The sequence below is a fragment of the Nymphaea colorata genome, chromosome 6 (genome assembly GCF_008831285.2).
Source record: "Nymphaea colorata isolate Beijing-Zhang1983 chromosome 6, ASM883128v2, whole genome shotgun sequence".
Classification (NCBI taxonomy): domain Eukaryota; kingdom Viridiplantae; phylum Streptophyta; class Magnoliopsida; order Nymphaeales; family Nymphaeaceae; genus Nymphaea; species Nymphaea colorata.
The window spans coordinates 7,899,723-7,924,646 of record NC_045143.1 but is presented as its reverse complement, the minus strand read 5'-3'; the positions used below and the strand labels follow the sequence as shown (position 1 = coordinate 7,924,646).

General features: G+C 40.2%; 3 protein-coding genes across 3 annotated transcripts; all 3 read left to right on the top strand.

Annotated features, from left to right (window-relative positions):
- The first annotated feature begins 9,382 nt into the window (after nucleotides 1-9,382).
- Nucleotides 9,383-13,228, top strand: LOC116255675 (receptor-like protein kinase HSL1). Its single transcript, XM_031631581.2, has 2 exons — nucleotides 9,383-12,167; nucleotides 12,267-13,228. The coding sequence occupies exons 1-2, from the start codon at nucleotides 9,611-9,613 to the stop codon at nucleotides 12,623-12,625; spliced, it is 2,916 nt and encodes a 971-aa protein (XP_031487441.1). The 5' UTR covers nucleotides 9,383-9,610; the 3' UTR covers nucleotides 12,626-13,228.
- An 8,874-nt stretch (nucleotides 13,229-22,102) lies between these two features.
- Nucleotides 22,103-23,514, top strand: LOC116255987 (leucine-rich repeat receptor-like protein kinase PXL1). Its single transcript, XM_031632096.1, has 2 exons — nucleotides 22,103-22,434; nucleotides 22,644-23,514. Exons 1-2 carry the CDS (start codon nucleotides 22,103-22,105, stop codon nucleotides 23,512-23,514), a joined length of 1,203 nt encoding a protein of 400 aa, XP_031487956.1.
- A 41-nt stretch (nucleotides 23,515-23,555) lies between these two features.
- On the top strand, nucleotides 23,556-24,924 carry LOC116256895 (receptor-like protein kinase 7). Its single transcript, XM_031633435.2, has 2 exons — nucleotides 23,556-23,963; nucleotides 24,067-24,924. Exons 1-2 carry the CDS (start codon nucleotides 23,561-23,563, stop codon nucleotides 24,375-24,377), a joined length of 714 nt encoding a protein of 237 aa, XP_031489295.1. The 5' UTR covers nucleotides 23,556-23,560; the 3' UTR covers nucleotides 24,378-24,924.

Here is a 24,924-nt window from a genome sequence, read left to right as displayed (position 1 = left end):
CCTAATTTGTATCCATGTGAGAATACGTCTAGGTATATTGGAGATCAACCAGAAGCAAGGTCCAGGTTAACAATGAATTATTGTGATTCAATCTGAACTCATTTCAGAGGGTAGATTACAATTAAGAACCACAAACATACCATAGCAACAATGAACAGCATAACCATCAATATTAACAAAATAAAATTAATAATGCAATACTAGAAACAGAAGCTTCATATTCTGAAATCATAAAAATAAAATGAGAATGCAAAATGCAATTTGAGAGGACAAAGATCTTATAGTCAAAAGCTAAGTGAATTTCATCCATGCCAATTGACTACATCCAAACCCTCATGCTTACAGTCTCTCTCATCATTTCAGTGGTCAAAGGCCTTGGGAAGTGAAAGATGACAAGTAGGTGTTCTGAGCACAGAGTCCAACGGACGATGAGAATCTCAAAAAGAAAAAAATCCCCAAAAAAGAAGTAATGCAAAAAAGAAATCTCACCATGGATAACTGACTATAGTTCCTCAACTGTTACGGCCCATCAAGAAACTATTGGACAATATGTAGGCAATTAAAGTATGCCATGAGACATAACAAAATAAGGAAACAGTTTTAAAGAAAAAAAGAAAAGCCGACTAACAAAGATGCCAGGGATGGAAGATATGTACAGGTAACTAAGAATCAGTTAACTAGTTACAATCACCAACAAAAGATCCGATTCAATCTTAAAGGGTTTTTCTTGGACATCTTCAGACAGAGGGCGCTAAACAGATCACCCAAGATAGACTATTTGGGTCTACTACATAGGTTCTATGAGGAAACAGTTCTAAAGGCAAAAAAATAAATTACCGGCCAATATTCTAGTCTGAATCAGTACAACTCAGCAAAAAAATACCAAAAACACTAAGGACATATTCCAGGGTAACATTTGGTGGAAGGCCCAAATAGCTTGTCCAACTGGCAATCAAATAAAATTTTCACGCTATAAATTGAGTCATGTTGACTTCTAGAAACTTATTATCAACTTGCAAGTCGATAAATCGAAAGTCATTAATATCCCAATGCAGCAAGTTTTATGTTAATATCCCATGGGACCTTGCTAGACATCAAATGTAACGAGTCATGCTGATATTGATAATTATGTAGCTGAAGCTCTTGTAAACATAACCACCAAATAGAGTTGAGTATAGGCATCACTGTCATTTTCCTGGAACACCCAAAGTAATGACAGGGAAGACATGCTGACAATAGCAATACTGATTTGAAGAAAGATACAGAGAGCAATTTCTTGATGACAGTTTGAAGTCAATTAGACAACGCACAACATTTATTGGAATTTACATGTGAAAAGGAAGAACATCAGTGAACAATGTCTTTGGTGAAGTGTAACATCTAAGCAAATATTCACATAAATGAAACAACAAGTAGATGTCTGCTATAAAAAGGTCACACGTTTAAATAGCAAAGAAACATTACACAATATCGTCTTCCAACAGAACCCGTATTGAAGATATATATGCACACAAACTAGAGATTGTGTTGCTTTTTAGATTTAGCTTTTTCAAATGACACAGATATAAAGATTGTGCTTTTTCCAGTGACACAGATATAAAGATTTTGCTCTAAATACAATCAGTTATCATTCATAAGTTTCATTTCCAATTTTCGCAATAAAAAATCACAATTCTGTGTAGCCTAAAGCAATTGCATTAATCATTACAGAGAAACTTTTTTTGTTTTCCAAAAAGCAAAAGAGAAGCGGCCATTGATCTGACTATCCATCTTATCGCTTAGGAAGACATCAACTATCACACCACATACCTTCCATTTGCCCTCACAATTTGTCTAGCTTCTATTTACCAACTCCTCCCACTTCAAAAGCACAAGCATAAAGGACACGATACGTACAGACAAGGGGAGAAAGGCGGTGCATTTTCTTCTATTTTGTTGTTCCCTTCCTTCACAATAAGAAACTGACTTTTCCTTCCAACAAGATGAGATTAGACAGATATGGTTGGTGGCACTCCAGTTTTTATCTTTCTATTTCCAATCACTTGTGTAAGGAAAGAATAAGAAAAAGTGGGACCACACAACTCTGCCCAACCAATAAATTATTTTCATTAATTACTTCTCAGTATGATAGTTTCTCGCCCTGCCATAACCAAAAGCTATTCGTTCGTTTCAATTAAACCAGCTAAAAGAAGCATCGCATCAATTACAATGAATTTTCCGTCTTTACACAGTAGCTGTGCAGCAGAGGAAATTCTTCCTGATTAGAGGATTTGCCCCGTATGAGAATGAGGCCAGGTTTTGCATGACCCAGAGAACATGCGAAACATCTCCATAGACCCATAAAACACAACCACCACGGACATCCTGATCGAATGAAGCGGATAACATATGATGCATTTAACAGAATAAAAGGAGAAAAAAAAATACATGCAGTAACTCAAGCCTCTTGCCGAATCCCACAAAAAAGCATCACTACAACCACAATAAACAGGAAACCATCACGACTTACATTCAGATTAGAAGATGGAATACCCGCAAAATAAATCTCCTCCCACCCGCCCATTCCATTAAACCAAAAGGAGAAGGATATAAAGGGGAAAATTTTTCCGTTAGTCGTCGACACCGATAACCCACCAATCAGAATAGGGGGAGCAAAACAGAAAAGAAAAAGAAAAATACTATCAGAATAGATACAGAATTACACTGCCTGGCTTCATCCTGTCTGCCTTGTCTTATCCCTCTCTATGTACACCGCCTACACCGCGTACTCAAAACCCTAGAAGGCTTCGCCAGAAGGAATGCAGGAACAAAAAGCTCGAACACGGAAGGAAGCCCCCGGCTGTACCTTGGCCGAAGGCAATGCCGCCGCTTCTCCCTCCCGTGCAAGGGATGAAGACTCCGGCTGCCGGAAACCGCACCGCATATATCTCCACCTCCATTTTTAAGTCTCGTCCGTCTCTCTCTCTCCCTGTCTATCCCTCTCACACTCTCTCACTCTCTGGGCACGAAGGAATGACAGAGCATTCCCGCGCACCAAAGCAGACATGGAGGACCTATATAGCGGGAGTGGTGGGAATCGAAAGACCGAATCGCCCTTTCATGTAGATATGAAATGACGGATTTGCCTTCAAAGGGAGTGTTGAGGACGCAAGAGTAGCTCGCAGTTCGAATCGGTTCGTCAACTAATCCACAAGTCTTTTCGGATTTAGGCCGCCTAAACGGATCGGGTAGCACTAGACCCGGTTCGTTTGGAAGAGCTGCTAGTCTCAAGTGGGCTTATAAACTAGAATCAGTTTTCTTTTCGTCAACCGACTCGTTCATCACAATGTTGCCAAGCCGAATCGAATCGGAAGAGTTTCAATACTTTATTTCTGAAAGGAAACATAAAATAAAAAAGGTTCGATTGATGTATCGTTTCCCTACCGATTCGATTCCAGTCAGTTTTTCCAGGTCATCCCAATCATGATGTCCCTTATTTAGATTATTTTAACTTATCATTTGGATTATGTGCGGTGTCAGATCCAATTCTTAAATCAATGGAGTTTTGCTGTATCAGATCCGATTGATGAGAATAAGATCCAGGTCAAATGCTAAACAAGATCTGACCCGTTTAGTTTTGTAATCTATTGACAAGTGATTGCTAGCTGTATGTTGAATCGAATCTCAAAGATGAACACTCTTACGCCCTTAGTTTTGGAGTGCGGTGCTTTAGGAAGTGAGGTCGCAAACGGGTCGACTCTCGTGAAAGGGTCCAGACAATTTTGGTTGTACTGAATCTAATTTCGACCTGGCGATACTTAGATCCGACCCAGTTTCAGTCCCACATAAAAAATGGCCTGTTCAATAACCTTCCGGTTTCGATCCATATCCGATATTGGCCGAACTGCTTCAGAAAGATCAGATATGAAAAAAGAAAAAAATAACATCCAACTGGACTTAAGAAATGACATCCGATCATATTTGCATTCAGATTTGGATTTAAATAAATATCCAAACATATTCGGGGTTCAAATTTGGCTTTTAAATAAATATCCTATAACTAATATACATACATTTTAACACTGGGTTCTCAACATATTTGTATATTTGATTTAAAAGTCAGATTTGGATTCAGTTGTGAATTTAAAATAAGATCCGCATCAGATTGAGATTGTAAATTCAGATTCGGATTTGACATATGACATTAGGTTTTTCTTCATTCATCTTCCAATTTGCTGGCACATCAAATCTCTAAACAGGACCTCATCTAAATAGCATGTTTAGCCCACACAAGAGACTTTAAGGACCAGTTTGGTATTAGGAGTAGCATGTGGGTGTTCCATGAATTTATATCAAAACTGAGGTCGATTCACGGGACACTTGTTTAAGTATTATTTTAATTTAACTTAATTTTGGAGGATATTCATGAAATACTTATACCTGGTTTTTCGCCCTCGTTTTACAAAACTAGGGTTTCGCCAAAACTGGGTTTTCTTCAAACATCCTCCATATGTTTGTGGTTGATTAATATCCTCTATATGTTTGCGGTTGATTAAAGAATATTATAGTGTAGCTTTTCAGTTAATCTAGGAATACAAAGTTCTCCCTTTTCAAGAGACTTAAATCCAACAAGAACAGTTTTGGATGTGCAACTTTCATAGAACTATATGAAGCATGCTACTTTTTATTTGATTCAAGTAGGTTGAAATGGATATTCAAATGATACAATTTAATTGGACTGATCAGTTTTCCTAATTCTTGTTGATCAATCTCATTTACAAATACATGAAAAGATGAGTAGTTAAATCAATCAAATAAAAAATATAAAAATCATTTCATTTTTCGTATTTTTCATTTAATTTCCTGCTTGACATAGATATCGGTAGATGAATAGTGTAGTCGCACGGTGTGAAAAGAGAAATACGTAGACTAGAGAAGCAAAGACGTGAGACATGAAGTAAACTCAAAATGTGCCATGCTTCTTAACCGCAGGTCAGATTCATATGCAGTAGTTGTGTAAGCAGAAGAAGAAGAAGAAGAAGATGATGAATGATAAATTGGCATTAGTGTTCTGTACCAAAGAAGAACTTTAAGTTGATGGATGCCAATTAATAATTTGTTAAATGAGATGTTTTATCTCTCTGCTGTGTTCTTTCTATGTGGATCTACCAGGTGATCAGCAAGGTCGTCAGCGAGAAGACTAAGCCTCAATCTGGCCACAAAACAGGACCATGTCACGATGAGAAATCCCAAAGCAGATGATAAGAAGTTCATGTCCACCCCCAAACACAGTTAACTTCCACACTTCAGTTAACCTTCATGTGAAGGAAATAGGGAAGGAATAATACAGAGCATGTAAACATGTGAAGGAGAAGAAGGAGACGAGGGAAACAGGAAAGTCCTAATAGGAAGCAGAAACTTTACCAATTGACAGTAATAAAAGTTGATAAAAAAAAGCCAAAACAAGAGGTAGTTGTTACCAATTAACTGAAAAAATGAGAACTCCATGGCGACTGGGTTCTGATTCTTTCTCTATGAAAGAATGGGGCGCAACTCCTTTCCTTTGCATCAAACGAGAAAAAATGAATAATAAAGAGCGGGGGGCTCAACCCCTCTTTGGAAGAGAAAAAATGCTCTTCTTCTGCACAAATGGAGGGGCTTAAGAAATTTAGAGAGAGAGAGCGAGAGAAAGTATGCAACACGTGAACCCAAAAGATATAATTTAAGAACAGTTTTTCCTCACAAAGAATTGGCAGCACCATGAATGGTGAAGACCCAATATATCCAAGAGAAGTAATTATAAGTGACACGCGTGCCCCATTCTTTGTGTTTAGAGAGAGAAGGAGAGATAGAAAGCCGATAAAATGAGAATACATAACAAAATTTGATGACAAGAAGTTTCTTAAATACAAGAATAAACCGCAAAAAACAAAATATAAGAATGAAATATAGAAGACAATAGAATAAGAGGTGAGGAAGAAATGGATGAATGACAGAATTACACAGCAACAAGTCAAAGACGGTGTCATTAGGTTTATTGGTTTATTGAGAGAGAGAAAGATATATATATATATATATATATATATATATATATATATATAGCAGTTTATATATATATAGCAGTTGGGTTTACTTAGAATTCAGGTTTTAGATTACATTTCACTTCAACGAATGTTCTCTACGATGCCAACATCTTGATATCCATTTTTGGCTAAAGAGAGAGAGAGAGAGAGAGAGAGAGAGAGAGGTGTTTACTGAAAAAAAATGCCGGGCCGACAAAATGGAAAATGCATTGAAACCATATGGGAAGGAACGCCGGAGAAATTATTGATGCCAGATAAACTGTTTTTGATCAATAGTTCGACAAGCCCCTGCACAACAGAAGTGTTTGCGATCAATAGTTCGACAAACCCCTGCAACAGAAGAAAGGAAACTGCCACAGTAAGGCCACGTTTGATTAAGATCCACAGTTTTAAGATCCAACTCTTACTCAGATGATTTTCACACTGCATCATGGATTTGAAATCCACTTTAGAGGCGGATGCTGAAATCTATGGCTTGATAAATAAAGCCTTAGATTTCAGCTATAGTGGATTTCAAATTCCCTCGGATCTGAGATCCGCATTCAACTTCAAAATTGGGAAAAGGACTTTCTTGTTCATTGTCATGCCGCTTAATGTTCTCCATCACTGGCCGTTTGTTGAGGAATTTATTTGAAAATAATTTTGCAAACCTAGAGTTTGAGTTTAACTTTTAAAGGCAGGCTGAACAGTCTTATATCGCCCATTATTTGAGTGGATGCTCTAGACCTAGACCTTGGAGGTAGAGGAAATGGAGGAGAAACTTCGGCCTCTTCGAATACCACTGATCTAGAAAGAAACTTTGATAGGAAGGTGACTAGTATGTAAAGGAGACACTAACATATAAACATATACACTTTCGCTTTGAACATTTTTTCAAAAAAAGAAGGGAAGCATGCGTCCTTTGGCTGCAATTTTCAAACTCTCTCAATCACTTTCTTTCTCTCTTATTCATAATATGTCCCACCTTGTAGATAAGAGTCCAGCAATGTCAAGTATTAATGTTTAATCAATACATTGACGGAATATGTCAATCCACTATTACGTCAATTCTCAGATCTAAATCCAGGACCGAATTCCACTGTATGTCATTTCTCAAATCTGAATTTAAGATGTCTTTTTTTAAATCTGAATCCGACCCGATTGCTTTATTAAGTGTTAATTTTTTTTTTTTCATATCTGATCAAATATCGGAAACGAATTGAATGTATCGTAATTCCAGGTGAGGGCAGGTATGTTTAAAGGGAAAACGAGATAAATATAAAGATAATGATGTTTTGAGGGTGGCGCTTCTCACACGGCAGGAAAGCAGTGTCGGTCCCCTGTTCATTTTTTTCCACCAAAAAATGACTAACGCTGTCGTACGAATGTCCAAATTTCCACACTAAAAGACACACTTGTCCCATTTTTAAGGGACTGAGTTGTCTGTGCCACTCGGTGTACGCAAGCAAAAAAAAAGTTATTTTAAAAATTATTTTAGAAATATATCTTTTTTGGTATTTTGAATTTTTTGGCTTTTTTTTGTTTTATAAAAAGTTCTTTTAATTAATCAAGGGCATTTTGGTCATTCAGTATACTAGACTCTTAAGGGGTGCTTGATTAGGCGTGGAATTCTAAAATTAAAACTCTTCTTTTTATTGAAGTGAGAATTATGTTACCAAACAAAAAATTTTGATTCATTTTAAGGTCATTTTTTAATCAAAATTTCAGAATTATGATTCTATATAAGCAGTAAAATTATGATTGCCAAAGTTTAGAAATTTTTGTCCATCTACATGTCATGATGGTTTTAATTAATCAATTCAACAATTATAATTCATGCTTCATCAAACCCATTGTTATCAATTCTGGAATCAAAATTTCATACTGTCAAACACAAGGGAAACGAGAACCAAAATTTTCATTCTAATTTTTGTTTGCACTGAAATTTTTTAAAATTTTAATTGTAAATCAAAATTCAAGGTCCTCAAACACCACCTGAGTTACTCAGAACGTAATCGTCGTAGTTCCTTTTTAATTATTTTAATAAAAAAAAAAAAAGCATTGCCACACGAGCATATGGTTCGCAGCATCCGGGCAAAAAATTTATGGTGAGTCATTACGTAAGTGAGAACATTATATATATATATATATGCAAATTATTCACATTTTAATCTGAATCATGTAGAAAATAACAGGAGAAGTCTCCTATAGATTTTCTGGTTATCAGTAACACATATACTTTATGGTAGCTAAAAGTTTTGCAAGTTTCAAATTTCTTTTTCCTTTCTGTTTACAACGTAAAGTAGGCCTCATCAAGTCCAGAAACAGTCCTGAATTCCAAGAATCAGAGAAGGGAAAGAGGGACTTTGAGCTCTTCGACAAGCCCTCGACTTAATTTTATATTTTAAGCTAATCATCTCTAAGACACTCACATCTTTCACAAAAATTGTAATAAATGATTAAATTGTAAACTCGTTTCTATAAATCTGAGTGAGCAGAAGTTACCCTTATTTCGCGAGTGAAAGGCCGAAGCGCACCCACTTCCTCACGTCTCCGTGGTCTAGGTCCGTGTTGGCCAGGGTACTTTCAACTCGGTGCGACTCTCTACACTGTTTGCAGCCCGGAAAAATAGCAGTCAAAAATTTGAACTGATGATATATTGATTGGTCAACTTTCAATCCAACCCGCTATACTAGGCCCTTTGAAACAAAATTGTTCCTATAAATCAAAATATTTTCTTAAATAAAAAGAAAAACAAAAAATCCAATGACACATTTTGCATCACATAGAAAAGAGTCGGAGAAGAGAAAATGTCTTGTGTTGTCTTGCATCACTTTACATATAGGGTCATCAATTGCTTTCATATGTATGTCCCAACCAAATTGAATTTAATGGAGAGAACTTTATTTAAGACTAAATTGAATCAGATCTGATCGAATATTTGTTTAAATCTGAACCTGAGTTCGAATTCTATCATTTTTCAAATCTGAATCTATGATGTCCTTTTTTAAATTTGAATCTGACCCGATTTCTTAATTAAATGTTAAATTTTTTCAACCGTCCGATCGAATATAGGATCTGAATTGAATGTATTAATGACATTCCGGGTGAGGCCTAATCACATTTTTTCCTGTGAAAATTTTCTTTTGCATTATTAGGCCATGCATATCGTTTAATAAAAGAAAAATGAGATGAATATAAAGACTATGATGTTAAGGGCAGGCGTATCACACACGGGAGGAGACAAAGGAAACTGAAAAGGAAAGACTACACTGATTAGAACGAGCCAGGGAAGCATTTTGTTTCTCATTGCCATTTTTTCCATAGAGGACGACAAACTGTCATCCCGTAGTCGTCCACATTTCCACACCGGAAAAGACTTCCTGGCGCTCTTATCAAATCTGAATTGGGAGAGCTCGGAGGAGTTCGGATCCATGAAACAAATGGTTCGCTGCTTTGCTTTTGGAGCAGCCGATCGGATTTCAAGGATCCAGGATACATAAAGGCGAGGTTCAGCGTGCCACTTTAAATCCTTCCCTTTCCCGCGGCGAAAGCATCGTCCATTGTCAATGGCGACCGCAGCACTCCCCTTCGTCTTCTCCGTCCTCATTCTCCCCTTCTTCGCTGCCTCCGACGACACCCAAACGCTTCTAAGCATCAAGCAAGGGTTCAACAGCCCTCCTTCTCTCCTATCCTGGAACGCATCCAATGGCCCTCACTGCAACTGGAAGGGCGTCGAGTGCGCCCCCGCAACCAACGCCGTCACTGCTCTCTACCTCACTAGCCACGACCTCCATGGTGAGCTCCCCGCCACCATATGCGACCTTAAGAACCTCACCGTTCTTGACCTCACCGACAACTACATCTCCGGCAGCTTCCCTTCGCTCCTTTCCCGTTGCACCCAACTCCAGTCCCTCAACCTCTCGGAGAACCTCCTCGTCGGAGCAATTCCCGATGACATCGCCCGGCTAACCGAACTTCGCGAGCTCAATCTCTCCGGGAACAATCTCACCGGCGACATCCCACGAGGAATCGGCCGCCTTGCGTCTCTCGAGATACTCTTCATGATGTGCAACCAACTCAACGGCTCAGTGCCGCCCGAGATCGGCGAACTCCAGAACCTTGCCATGCTAGTCCTAGCATTTAATCCCTTCCGCCCGGCGGAGATCCGGCCTGAAATCGGACGGCTGAAGCGGCTGAGATACCTGTATATGCGGGAGATGAACTTGATCGGACCCATTCCGATGTCTTTTGGCAACCTGACTGCGCTCGAGAGGCTGGACGTGTGCCAAAACAAGCTGACCGGCTCCATTTCGGCAGGGATCTTCAGGTTGCCCAATCTGAAAATCCTATATCTCTATCAGAACAATCTCACCGGCGAGATACCCCGACAGATACTGTCCACCGGTTTGGAGGAGATAGACCTCAGCCAAAATCAGCTGACCGGGACTCTGCCGGCGCAGGTTGCTACGCTCGAGAATTTGACAGTTCTCTACCTCGAAAAGAATGATCTATCCGGTGAGCTCCCGCCCGAGATCGGTCTAATGAAAAGGCTGGTCGATTTGAAGCTCTTCACCAACAGGTTTAACGGCAGCCTCCCTCCCGATTTCGGTCGTTACTCTGATCTCATTTACTTGGAGGTTGCGGAGAATGAATTCTCGGGTGAGCTGCCAAAACATCTTTGCCAGCGCGGACAGCTAAAGGCCGTGAGTGCCTACTCTAACAATTTTTCCGGCGAATTTCCAGAAGGGTTGGCCAGATGCTCGAGCCTGCAGCATGTGATGGCGTACAATAACAGGTTCTCCGGAGAGATTCCGGTGAATTTGCTGTCGTTAAGGAATCTGCAAACGTTGACGCTTGGACACAACTCGTTTTCAGGACAGCTACCAAGCATCTCATCGCCACACCTTTCCAGGCTAGAGATCCAAAACAACAATTTTTCAGGCGAGTTTCCTGTGAATCTTTCGGCCATCACATATTTGAAAGTGCTTAAGGGGAGCTGGAATAGCTTCACAGGAGAAATCCCAACCAGTATCACCCAATTGCAGAACCTGACGGACTTGCTTCTAGACCACAACCAATTCTCTGGTGGTATACCATCAAATGTCGGCTCGTTGCTGCAACTATCTAATCTCGACCTCAGCAACAACCAGCTGACTGGAGAGATTCCGACGTCATTCAGCCAGCTACCGTCCCTCAACAGCCTTGACCTCTCAGATAACCACCTCTCCGGCGAGATACCACCGGGACTTAGCAATCTGAAACTTTCAAAGCTCAACCTCTCTGACAACGATCTAACTGGAAAAGTCCCAGGCGCCCTCGATAGTGCAGCGTTCGCACAAAGTTTCCTCCATAACCCCAGGCTATGTGCGTCCGATCCTTCCCTAAGCCAAATTCTCCGGTCGTGCTCCTCCCCTCGGCCGATTCCCTTGGCTGTGCTCATCCCTACCCTTGTCGTCGTCGGGATCCTCGCCCTCTTCTCCATTAGTTTCACAGCGACGCGCCTTCGGGCTCACATCCTGGAAAGACGCGAGTTCAACGACTACGAATCCTGGAAACTTATCTCCTTCCAGAGGCTCGGCTTCACGGAGGAAGACATCCGACGAGGTCTAACAAAAAACCACCTCATCGGCCAGGGCGGCAGTGGAAAGGTGTACCGGGTGCCCATCGGCGACGGTGCCGTCGCCGTCAAGCGGATATGGGACAAACAGGAGGTCGATCGGAAGAAGGAGCGGCTTTTCGAGGTAGAGGTTGGCATCCTTAGCCGCATCTGCCATGCCAACGTGGTGAAACTCCTCTGCAGTATCTCTGGGGACAATTCGCGCCTCATCGTCTACGAGTTCATGGAGAACGGTAGCCTAGACAAGTGGCTCCACAACAGCGACACGATTCTCGACTGGTCGAGTCGCTACCGAGTCGCTGTCGGCTCGGCTCGCGGACTCTGCTACATGCACCATGGCTGCTCACCTCCAGTGATTCACAGGGACGTCAAGAGCAGCAACATACTCCTGGATGAGGAGTTCAAGCCCAAGATTGCGGATTTCGGGTTGGCTCGGATCATGGAACGAACCGGTGAATCGAAAACCGTCTCTGTAGTCGCTGGTTCATATGGATACTTGGCTCCAGGTAAGCATGGTGCATTTGCTTTCCCAACTTTACATTAACATCCAAACTTTACGAGTTTCTCTGCCACTCACTGTGTTCAACAACTGTTGTGTGTTTCAGAATACGGGTATACCATGAAAGTGAATGAAAAGAGCGATGTCTACAGCTTTGGAGTGGTCCTCCTGGAGCTAGCCACAGGAAGGGAAGCTCGCAATGGCGGGGAAGAAATGAACCTGGTGGACTGGGCTTGGCGATATTTTCGAGAAGAGAAGCCACTGGCTGAAACCATGGACCAGCGCGTCTACAATCCCTGTGTCTCTGAGCAGATGTTTGTTGTCTTTAAATTGGGACTTCTCTGCACCAGCAACCTCCCCGCGGTCAGGCCGGACATGAATCAAGTTGTTGATGTCTTGCTCCGCCATGAATTACACCATGATGATGCAGTTCTGGGTGAGCCAAAGGGTTATTCTGCCACTTAGTAGGAGCGAAAACCCAGAACTGCATTAGTACGAAGCCCGTATGGGCTTTCGTCCCACCTCAAAAAAAAAAAAAAAAAAAAAAAAAAAAAAGTTTACATTTAAATTTTTTAAAAAATCATTGGTTGTACATAAAAATTTTAAAAAATAATATTTTGACCTTAATTAAAATTTAAAAACTTTAATTTGATATCCCTCATAAAAATATTCTGCCTCCACCATTGGCACCAAGTGATGAGATCTCAACACGTTGGATCCAACCTATTTATGGTCAGAGCATAGCCCTCCTCTGGTTTCGAACTGTTGGCATGTCATTTTAGCTATGCCCCTCCAAGCCACCCAGATGATACAATGGCCAAACTATCTTTGGGATGATTGTTTGAGACCAACTAATGATTTTTTAACAAATAATCACACCCCTAAATTGGGATGCAAAGGAGGCTAAAAAAAAAATTTGTTAACATCAATATGACCAAAAGGACACATCACATCTCATGAAATCAAACCCATCCACTTGTGTATCGCCTTTAGTGACTAAGATGTTATTTCATCCAATGGATTCATCGGCATGGTTGTCTATCTTATAGACCCATTTGCATTCATTCATTGGTTCATTTCTCTGGTAGCAGGTCTATAACTTCCCATATTTCATTATCTTACGGAGCTTGTGCCGGCCTTAGCAATAATGGCTGTTTGCCAAATTGTATTGCCAGCAACCTGAATAAAATGCCTTGGTCCTTACTCACATAATGTGGAATTTTCAAATGGCATGGTGAATTTGAAAAAAAAAAATAGTAAGAGGCAGACAAGAAGTCAACATGATGTTGAAGAAGGCTTAACATTGCAACTCTTGCCTTCGCACACAGTGTCAAGTAGATAAGAATGGTGAAAGAGATAAGATATGTCGTTAAGGAGGCCTTACCAATGCAACTATTGCCACTCCACACAAAGTCAGGTAGCTTTGAACGGCAAAAGTGATAGAATTGGTGACATGTTGGAAGTGCGCGTAGACGCTGATCTTCTAACATGGGATGAGGTAGAATGGGGTTAGGGTGGGAGACAACCTAAGTAACTCTGGGCATCACGCCGGCCCAGCTAGACATGGTTCGATAATGAGTCGGGCCTGGGGCTCGCCCGACATCCAAAACACAGGCCTAGTCTGACTCGAAAAACCCAATTTCGAACCCAGCTCGATTAAATTTAAAAATATATTTTTAAATAAAAAAGTGTGTTAGTATAATTAATCATAATAAAATATTATAAACATATATAAAAATTGATAAATTTTAAAAAAAAAATCATTATCGGGCCGACCCTAGTTCTTTTCTTCCGTGCCTGGGCCCGAGTCGAGTCGGTTACCGAGTACCCGGCGACGGCCCGGTCCGGTGCCCAGACTTGACCCCAAGGAGGTTGAAACCCCTTCCCCTTTCCTATTGCCTCCATAATTCAGGATTGCTTGGGGACATAGGTTATGAGCAGGACACTCGTTAGCTAGAGTGCTAACTGATCCATAAGCTTAAGCTATACTATACATCTTCTATACTATACATCTCTCGACAAAAAGAAGTGAAGGGATTGTGTAGGAACAAGTTTGCTGATTTTAAATTAGACTCATACTGATGGGAGGTCGCACATCGAGAGAGTGATGTGAGAGGTAGCACATCGAGAGAGTGATGAGTAGTAGTCATCTAACACCTTCAATGTTTAGTTTCGTATTGAAGATTATAAGAAATTTTCAATAACTTATAAAGAGTCTTGTTAAAGAAGTTGATTGTCCTGATTTTTAACTTCTTTTTTTTTTATGCTAGAACCGAAACTGTTAGAGGGCAGGTTGTAGAGGGTTGAGCCATTATAGTGGTATTAAAGCACAGGTTAACACTTGGACCAAGGGCTTGAGACAGGGAGAGGGTTGGATTGTTATAGTGGTATCAAAGCACAGTTTTTATACTTGAACTTGGGGTCTACATGTACGGATGAGTGTGCCTTAAAAGGAGAAGACTGGAACACCCTAAAAGTTACATGACAGATAATTTCATGACACATGAAAGCTGCTTATATTGTAAGGTGTACACCACACAATGATACATGATGCATGATAATGTCACATGTAGGGAAATACAAAAAGTTGTTAATGAGCTAAAGAAAAAGCCATTTGCTTTAAAAGGACCAAATGAAGAAGTTTGGAAGCAGGTAGAAATTTCTAATTCTCTCCCCACCCCCCACCCCCCTCCTTTTGCGGATCGAGGGAACGTGTAAGAATACAAGGCTACAGTTGTGCCTCCCATGTTTAAAGAAATAAAAATTAGGTAAAATTTTTAAAAATCATTAGTTCAACTTATTAGGAAAATTTTTAAAAATTATATTTTGGCACTTGTTAAAATTTCGAAACTATTTTTATCTTTGCGACAAAAAAAACATAGTTCCATCCCTGATTTCAAACTGCTATCCACAACAATGGGTGCAAAGAGTTCACTTCTTTGCGTTCATGTTTGCCCCCATGTGATGCTCCTCACATTTTAAGTGCAAACGCTTCCTGCTTGGCTGGCTTATTATTTTTCCCACATGTTTTCACAGTAATGCCAGGTCTCACTATAACAAAATTAGCCCAAAAGAACATGCCTATGTATGAGCAATTGATAGGTCTTAGATCACTGGGTCAGGGACAAAAACCAATGTGATTATTAAAGTGTTTGTTTTTTTTTTTTTTGTGATCTAACCTCATGGGTATGGCTTCAATAATATGTGATGAGAAACATATATTAAGTTAATTATTTTTTGAATTGGGTTGCACTTTTATGATAAGTAAAATTGAACCGCTTATATAACATCAAATTTTTGATCACAGAAACATCTTTCATTTGTAGAAAAATTAACTTAAACTAAAGCAAGTTTTATACTAAATTGATATTTGAAGTGTGTTTTTTTTTTAATCTAACCTTACCAATAAGATCTTAAGGATACGTTGGTGCAAAATATATATTAAGTTGATTCTTTTTTAGGTTTTAATAGTGTTTTTATCATCAGCGAAAATGAATTGCTCTCGCAGCATCAACCATGTTCATAATAGAAAAATTAACATTTTGCATAAAAACCAAAGCATGTTTTATATCAAAATAGCTTTTATAAGTATATTAGGATGTTTATAATTTATTTAAAATAACTTTGGTTTTTATCCCTGACCTAAATGTCTAGTTTTTACCTATATATATATATATATTATATATATATATATATATATATATATATATATATATAATGAGCAGTTCTCTCTCTCTCCCTGCACTTCCCTCCTCCGGTCGCTAGTGGGTACGGCAGGGTTTCATTGTCCAACATCGCTTGGAGGAGACCCAGCAAGCCCATTATCAATTTCAAGGGGAGGATTCCGTCCAGCCTCCCTATGCCGTACATGCCTTGGGTAATAAAAGACATATAAATATATATATATATAAAAGTTGTAGAAATTTTTTTCTCGGACACTAAATATATAGTTAGTAAATTTGTAATTGCCTTGGGTAATAAAAGACATATATATATATATAAATTGTAGAAATTTTTTTCTGGGACACTAAATATATAGTTAGTAAATTTGTAATTGACTAGGGAACAGTGGTCAGCCCAAATCTTGTTGGGTCATCACATATAACTTATTTCTCCCAAGTTTTAACATTAAATTAAGATACAAAAGTGTGGATTCCACCTCACAGAAACTCAACCTGTGAGATTGGAACCTCCACCAAATGGTACAGCCGCGGAAGCCACGAGCATTACCTTGATTTACTGGCCACTAATAACAGTGTCCCTACAACCAAAAGTCCATTGATTTCTCAGTTTGATCGTGCATGACAGTGTGCAACTAAAAGTCATACTTTATATTTTACTTAAATAGAGGAAGTTCAATGTGATATTTTTAAGCTAAAGGTCATGCTGCTTTAATTTTTTGCTTAGATTTAATTTATCCGAATTTAATATTTTTTATTTATTTTTTAAAATACACCCAAATTAGTTAGGCTAGTGAAAAACACAATTTTCTTAATATTGTTGAAATAACACACAATCTTTTTTTTTTTTAATCCAAATTCTGATTCTCATCAGCCAATGTACTAAACTTACTAAAGCTACTCATCAGCTTAGGTTCTTTTCAATTTGCAGATGTGCATTAACTCTAACCATTTCTTTTCGCGTCCCTGGTATTCCTCAAATTTTCAACTTGCAGCTTATTTAAGATTCAAAATTGCACTTTCCAAAAAGTTTGTATTTTCTCTTTCTCTTCCCTCTTTCTTTTGCCCGGAGCACATGATGCCCAACTTGCAACCTTGTTGCCGAAGCCAACATACAGGGTAGTTACCTTCAAGAGTAGAGTCAGAAATTTTTTATGAGGAAGACTAAATTAAAGTTTCTAAATTTTGATAGAGGAGTCGAAATATCATTTTTCAAAATTTTTACATATGACAAGTGAAATTTTTATATATGACAAGGGCCAAAATATCCATATCCTTTTATGAGGAGGAATCGTGTTTATATGTGCCAATTTCTTAATCGCTTAAAATCTTTGCTTTCATGTCCTACTCACTTAAAGTAGTTTGATTGGATGTCTAATCTGGATCTATTTCAATATTGACGTCCCCTTTATCAAGTAAGATATTCAGATATTTGGGTTCCAATTCGAATTTGAATGAATAATTCTTGGCCTGGATTATTCTCTACAATATCTACTTTTTCAGATGTTTACGTATTTGGATTTGGATTTGAAGGAGAAGTGTACTCTATATCATATATTAATATAAATCTGAATTTGTAATCTGATTCCAAGCTAAATCTGATTTTTAAATCCACTTCCAAATCTGAATATGATCTGCATTAAAATATGCCAAGAACTGACTTACAAATGTATGGCCGTTAAAATCTGAATATGGTCTCTTATGTAGTTTTTTAAATCTGAAAGCGATCCAACTTTCATATTCGATTCTTTTGAAGCTAGATTAGTTAACACCAAACTCACAGATTTACTGATAGGGTGGGGGTGTTTGTTAACGATAATAAAACGTCACGCGTGATCTTCCTATCACAAATCGTTTAGGTTTATTTTTGAAAATTTAGCTGAATCTGATATATTGGCATGTTAGCTCAATATTAAAAAAATTTGCACCAGCTAAGTTTTGGAAAATCGGGAAAACATCTTCAAGGCAACCGCGTAGCAAAAGATCCACGGCAAAATCGTTGGTTTATCAAACTAGAGCTCCTACATCAAAGCTAACATTCACACTTGAAATCTTTATTTCACTTTTTTACATTAAAAAAAGGATAGACTTGAGATCATCAGGAGGATTTGATCTTATCAAATGTTGCAATCAAACGCTTAACGTACAAAAAACAGATTGAAGGCTACCCATTATTTAGGCACCTTGAAAAAAGTATATTTGCTTGGTCCGAGTCACACAACTCAATTTCATTATCAAAAAATACATAAACTTATTAATATTTTGTTTTTATATATGAGTGTTATTTAAATTTTAAAATTTACATTTAAAAATTTTTATGTTACATTTAAAAATTTATATGTATTTTTTATTTAAACAAGACAAAACCGGAATCTAGAAGTGTGGTCATTCAAAAGATAAAAAAAAAAAAAAAAAAAGCAGGTAAATTATTTAATGAGAGCTCAATTTAGTCATCAAGGAAAGGAGGCGTCATGATGTCGTTCTTGATCAGATACAGTTTTACCCCAACATTTCTTTTTAAATTCTAAAACCAGATTCAAGCGAACCACAGACCCATATCCTTGCATTGTCGAAGCACGAGGCCTTCCACTGGGTATCTCCTTCTCTTACCCAAACCGGGGCTCTTTCGGGTCCAGTTAGATCCATTCTTCCCATTGGACTTCCAAATCGGGTCCGATAACAGCAATCTGCTGAACCATCGAAAAGGCCTTTTTTTAATACCTTCACTTCCCGGGGTTTCCAGCCTCGTCGGCCCCACCAATGGCGAAAACAGCACTCATCACTACTACCACACTCCTCTTCCTCATTCTCCCCTTCTTCGCCGCCGCCGACGACGCCCTGACGCTTCTAAGCATCAAGCAAGGGTTTAACAGCCCTCCATCTCTCCTCTCCTGGAACACATCCAACGGCCCTCACTGCAACTGGACCGGCGTCGCGTGCGCCCCCGCAACCGACGCCGTCCGTCACTGCTCTCCAACTTACTAGCCAGGAACTCCATGGTGAGCTCCCCGATACCATCTGCGACCTTGCCAACCTCACCGTTCTTGACCTCACCGACAACTACATCTCCGGCGGCTTCCCCTCCCTTCTTTACCGTTGCAACCAGCTCCGCTCCCTCAACCTATCGGAGAACGTCCTCGTTGGGGCGATTCCCAATGACATCGCCCGGTTCACCGCACTTCGCGAGCTCAATCTCTCAGGAAACAACTTCACCGGTGACATCCCACGAGGAATCGGCCGCCTCGCCTCGCTCGAGGTGCTCCAACTCCAGAACAACCTCCTCAACGGGTCGGTGCCGCCTGAGATTGGCGACCTCCAGAACTTGGCCGTTTAAGAGTGTCACCCAAACACACCTTAAATGCATGCATCAGTAGGCAACTAGATATTGGTAGTAAGGATATATGATTCCCATGTCCTCAAGAATAAAACTGTATGTAACTGGGCTCCATTTTACTTTGGTTTGATATAACTTATTAGAGGCTTATTTGTCTTCAGGTGAAAGCCACTGCTGAGAATGTTGATGAAGCAGTTCGTGAACTCCCAGATGCGAATTTGGTAAGGTATTGTTCCTGTGCTGGAAAATAGTTAGCATACGGTATGCAAAATAGTCCACTGTTTCCTGGGATGTTCTCTTGTGAATACATCAACATTGGATTTTTAGGAAAACAATGGGAAGCTTGCATCAAAAGTATAATCATTGTGATGGGCACAATCTCAAAATAAATCTCAGGAAGCTCAGGCAGAAATGAAATTCCCAAGGCTCCTAGAGTGACAAAAAAATGCACATAAGAAATTTCATATATATAACAAGTGCATATGAATTATGCAAGCAGACCATAGTAAAAGACATTAGCAGTTGGGGCTGTCAACATTCAGGCAGTGTAGGCAATCTTGATAAGCAATATAACAGCAAAAAGTATGCAGACAAACGAACACACACATAAGTATATACATATGAGACATAGTACTGTAAATATATACACATAATTTGTACATAGATAAATAACTTTCTTCTTATATTCCTTTCTAACATAATCACAGTCCACTTTATGTGCTTCATGTGGCCATTGAAGTATATGAAACTCTTGTCATCACAACATAGTTTGGGCTCCTTCATATGGACCACCATATCTCGAGTAGTAGCCTCAACTACACTATTTCTGTGTAAGTAGGTGCCATGGCTTTATACTCTGCTTCAGTAAATAATGGTGATACATTCTGCTGCTTCTTACAGTGTGAAGACATAAGAGATTCTCCTACAAATACGCAGAACATATATTTTTCAAGGGATCTCCCGCTTTCAGTTTTAACTTTATACCTTCATTTACAACCTATAATTTTCTTATCTATTGGTAACTATTGTATGTCCCCACTGTTGACATGTTTTAATGCTTCTAGTTCTCTATGCATAGCTTGCCATCAATTTTATCTTTTGCTTTATTATAATTACATGATAGGAATACATGGTCATTAAGCAAGCTCTAAACTTAGGTAAAATGGTTTCATAAGACACAAACTTATTAGGAACTTTAGGTACTTATTAGGATCTTCATAGTGGATTGGCTTGTTTGGTTGATTTGGAAAATTGGAACACATTCATTCATGACAATCTACAATAGGAAAGCAAGTTGTGATTGTTTGCAACAGTGGCTAATGCAAAAGGAACAAAAATATATATCCATTGTCATGCATGGGTGTTAAGTTTTATGAGAATGCATACAAAGAAGAGAGAACTTCATGCAGCTGTGACATGCTTTGCTACTTCATATCTTAGACTTCATGGCATTGGATGTCACAAGAAGGATTTGAAGGCACTATTTTTCTCTTCAAAATTTAGAATGTATACTAAAGAGCCTGGTGCTAATAATGTGTTCATATTATTCTTAATGGCAATGAGTTTTTCTATATGGTTTTGAATTATAAGCCCACGTTGCTCTAAAGAATGGTAAAAAATGGTAAATCGAAGAGTTGAAACTTACTTCAGTGGGTCAATTAGTGTTATCTAGTTTTGAGCAAGCAATTGTTATAAAAGGTTTTTTTTTTTTTTAACAATAAGAAAGTTTCAAGCTGCTTCTACCTCTTAGCTTCTGAGAAGGATTGTGAAAGCATCACAAACATTTATAGAGCAGCAAGTTCCTCATATGCGACCCAGAGACTATTATGAGAATGCAGGACATGCCAATTTTTATGCAGGCCACAGAAGTGTTCTGTTACATTCGTGTACCGAGTTAGACCTTTTCACTGTTGCCATACTGAAAATTTTGTATAATGATCTTGATCATGAACCTTTGATATGGATTTGGTATGATATTTTGTGTAGACTCCTGATGATTTATGGGCTATTCATTCCAAACCTGTATTCCCTAAGCCACACAAAAAGGATAGCTCCTCTTGGAAAGCAATTCAAAAGGTAATGTTTATCATTCACCACATTCTATAAACTTTTTTCTTTTTTGTATGAATATCATATTGTAGATGTTGCGAGAGAGAGAGGCGGAAAAAATTACTTCATTACGTGACCCTAATCTCTATTAAGAGATTAGGGTTAGAGAAATTACAAAAGAAGTCCAATAAAAATAACAAAACATTTAAAGAAATCCTCCCTAACTTCCTAATATTTCATAAAACCCCTTTTGTATCTTTAACACTCCCCCTCAAGCTCGAGCATATATATCAATCATGTTTAGCTTGTTACAACATCTCAGGAAATCGCCTATGGGAAGAGCTTTAGTGAGAATATTTGCTGCCTGATCTTCTGAGGAGACATGAATAGTGCTAACAATTCCTCCTTGAACTAAGTCCCGAATATTTATGATCTAGCAGCAACACTAACAAGAACCTGATGCTCTGATACCATGTAAGAAATGAAAATGAAGAAATAATTAAAGGGACATGAATTTTTAAAGTGGTTCAGCTAGTGGGCCTAGGTCCACTGCTCTATCATTTCTTGCTTGTCTTTCTTTGATGAAAAGACTCATTTACATATAGGAGTTACATAAGGGGTCTCTAGTTCCCAAGAGACATGACTTTTCATCTTTCAACATACATGACTTTTCATCTCTCAAGAGACATGACTTTTCATCTCTCAAGAGACATGATTTTTCATCTCCTAAGAGACATGACTTTTCATCTCCCAACAGACATGACTTTTCATCTCTCAAGAGATATGACTTTTCATCTCCCAAGTAATTCACATTGAAAGCCTTCTTGGTGCCTCATCTTAGCGTACAACCCCTTCTCGCCCGCGGAGATCCGGCCCGAAATGGGACGGTTGAAGAGGCTGAGCTTCCTGTATATGAGACGAATGAACCTGATTGGACCCATTCCCGAGTCATTTGACAACCTGACTGTGTTGGAGAGGCTGGACATGTGCCAAAACAACCTGACCGGCTCCATGCCGGCGGGGATCCTCAGGCTGCACAATCTGAAAATCTTGTATCTCTACTACAACAACCTTACGGGCGAGATACCCCGACAGATACCGTCCACCCGTTTGGAGAAGATAGACCTAAGCCAAAATCTGCTGACCGGGACTCTGCCGCCGCAAGTCGCTAGGCCCGACAATTTGACAGTTCTCTACCTCTTCACCAACAGGTTTAACGGCAGCCTCCCTCAGAATCTCGGTCGTTACTCTAATCTCATTTAGGAGAATGAATTCTCGGGCGAGTTGCCGAAAACTCTCTGCTTCGGCGGACAGCTCCAGCTCATAAGCGCCTACACGAACAATTTCTCCGGAAATTTTCCACAGGCATTGGGCAGGGCTGATGCGCGAGCCTCCAGCATGTGTTGGCGAGCAATAACAGATTTTCAGGAGAGATTCCGGCGGACTTGTTGTCGTTAAGGAATCTGCAGACGTTGCTGCTTGGACACAATTCCTTTTCCGGCAAGCTACCAAGCATCTTGTCACCGTACCTCTCCCTGCTCGAGATAGAGAATAACAATTTATCCGGCGAGTTTCCGACTAAATTGTCGGCCAACATGAATTTGCAAGTACTGGTGGCGAGCTGGAATAGCTTCTCAGGAGAAATCCCTACCAGAGTGACCCAATTCCAGAACCTGATCTATTTGTGTCTAGACCACATCAGATTCTCTGGCCCGATACCGTTGAACATCGGCTCTTTCCGGTATTTATTTTACCTCGACCTCAGCACAAACCAGCTAACTGGAGACATTCCCACGTCATTCACCCAACTGCACTCCCTCTACAGCCTCGACCTATCGGATAACCATCTCTCCGGCCTGATACCACCGGATCTGGGCAATCTGAAACTTTCGAAGCTCAATCTTTCCAACAATGATCTAACCAGCAAGGTCCCAGGCGCCCTTGACGGTCCGGCGTTTAAACGGAGCTTCCTCCACAACCCCGGGCTCTGTGCATCCGACCCTTCTCTAATCCAAACTCTTCGATCGTGCTCTCCTCCTGGTGACAAAGCACAGACACTTCCGCCAGCTGTGCTCATCGCCATCCTGGTTGTCGTCGGGATTCTCACCCTCTTATCCATCGGCTTCCCAGCAGCGCTCCTTCGCGCTTATATCCGTCAAAGACGTGACTTCATCGACTACGCATCCTGGAAACTTATCTCGTTCCAGATGCTCGGCTTCACGGAGGAAGACATTCGACGAGGTCTAACAGAAAACCACCTCATCGGGCAGGGCGGCAGTGGAAAGGGGTAGCGGGTGCCCATCGGCGACAGTGCTGTCGCAGTCAAGCGGATATGGAATGGACAGAAGGTCCGGCGGAAGAACGAGCCCCTCTTTGAGGCAGAGGTTGACATCCTCAGTCGTATCCGCCACAGCACACATCTCCGCTGATGATACCCGCCTCCTTGTCTACGAGTTCATGGGGAACGGGAGTCTGCATAGGTGGCTCCACAGTTCTGACTCGATTCTTAACTGGCCTAGTCGCTACAGAGTCGCGGTTGGCTCGGCTCAGGGGCTCCACTACATGCACCATGGCTCCTCTCCGCCGGTGATCCACAGGGATGTGAAGAGCAGCAACATACTCCTGGACGAGGAGTTGAAGCCCAAGATCGCAGATTTCGGGTTGGCTCGCTTCATAGGCCGATCTGGTGAACCAGAAACCGTCTCAGTAGTCGCCGGTTCGCTTGGTTACATGGCTCCAGGTGAGGCCGGGATCCTTTTCTTTCGCACCTTCATATTCATACACAAACATGCAGGTTCCATTTTTCACTCACTCTGTTCGACAACTGTTGTTGTGTGTTTCAGAATGCGCATACACCATGAAAGTGAATGAGAAGAGCGACGTATATAGCTTTGGGGTGGTCCTCCTGGAGCTTGCCACAGGAAGAGAAGCTCACAATGGTGGGGGAGAAATGAATCTCGTGGACTGGGCATGGCAACATTTCGAGGCGGAGAAGCCACTGGCAGAAGCCATGGACCAGCGTATCTACGATCCCTTCGTCTCCGAGCAAATGTTTGATCTCTTTAAGCTGGGACTTCTGTGCACAAGCAAACTTCCTGCAGACCGGCGTCCCATGAATGAGGTTGCTGACATTTTGGTCCGCACTGCATCCTGATCGTGCAAAATCAGTCGATGGGGAGAAGCCGCTTAGCAGCCGAGATGCTTCGCCTCTGCCATGCCACAAGTCTCTCCGGTCCCCACGGGGAAGCAAAGTTGTTGATGACAGTCTAAGGCGGTGGTCTCTTTTGGCAGTGGCATAGCGTTGTTCTATAAGTGTTTTATTTTTTAATAAAAATCTTAAATATTTATTTTATGCATATATAAGTGCTCCATCAAATTTGAATTTGCTTAAACAAATGTCCTTCCAACCAATTTTGACCACTCGCTAAGCTGTCGGGATGACAAACTGCTTTTTCATTGAAAATGTGTGAGCTTACCACCTGCTTGTCATCATCAGAGAGGACAATGAAAAACGCCCGCTGTATAACAATAATGGCAGATTTTGATCTTTTCCATGGCTGAATGGCGGGGCGAGTTTGTGCGTTTTCTATTGCAAACATATTTCAGTAACTCTGAAATATATTCCTCATGTTTTTTCCTTACAAATTGCTTTTAACTCTGAGTTTAAATGTCTCGGAGTCTCAGAGTTTTAAACAGCTAGG

Excerpts from the sequence above, each read along its gene's own strand:
- LOC116256895 (XM_031633435.2), top strand. The coding sequence starts at position 23,561 with ATGGACAGAAGGTCCGGCGGAAGAACGAGCCCCTCTTTGAGGCAGAGG. Across the intron at positions 23,964-24,066 it reads GCTTGGTTACATGGCTCCAG|AATGCGCATACACCATGAAA; the intron begins GTGAGGCCGGGA and ends TGTGTGTTTCAG.
- LOC116255675 (XM_031631581.2), top strand. The coding sequence starts at position 9,611 with ATGGCGACCGCAGCACTCCCCTTCGTCTTCTCCGTCCTCATTCTCCCC. Across the intron at positions 12,168-12,266 it reads ATATGGATACTTGGCTCCAG|AATACGGGTATACCATGAAA; the intron begins GTAAGCATGGTG and ends TGTGTGTTTCAG.
- LOC116255987 (XM_031632096.1), top strand. The coding sequence starts at position 22,103 with ATGGGACGGTTGAAGAGGCTGAGCTTCCTGTATATGAGACGAATGAAC. Across the intron at positions 22,435-22,643 it reads CTCTACCTCTTCACCAACAG|ATTTTCAGGAGAGATTCCGG; the intron begins GTTTAACGGCAG and ends GAGCAATAACAG.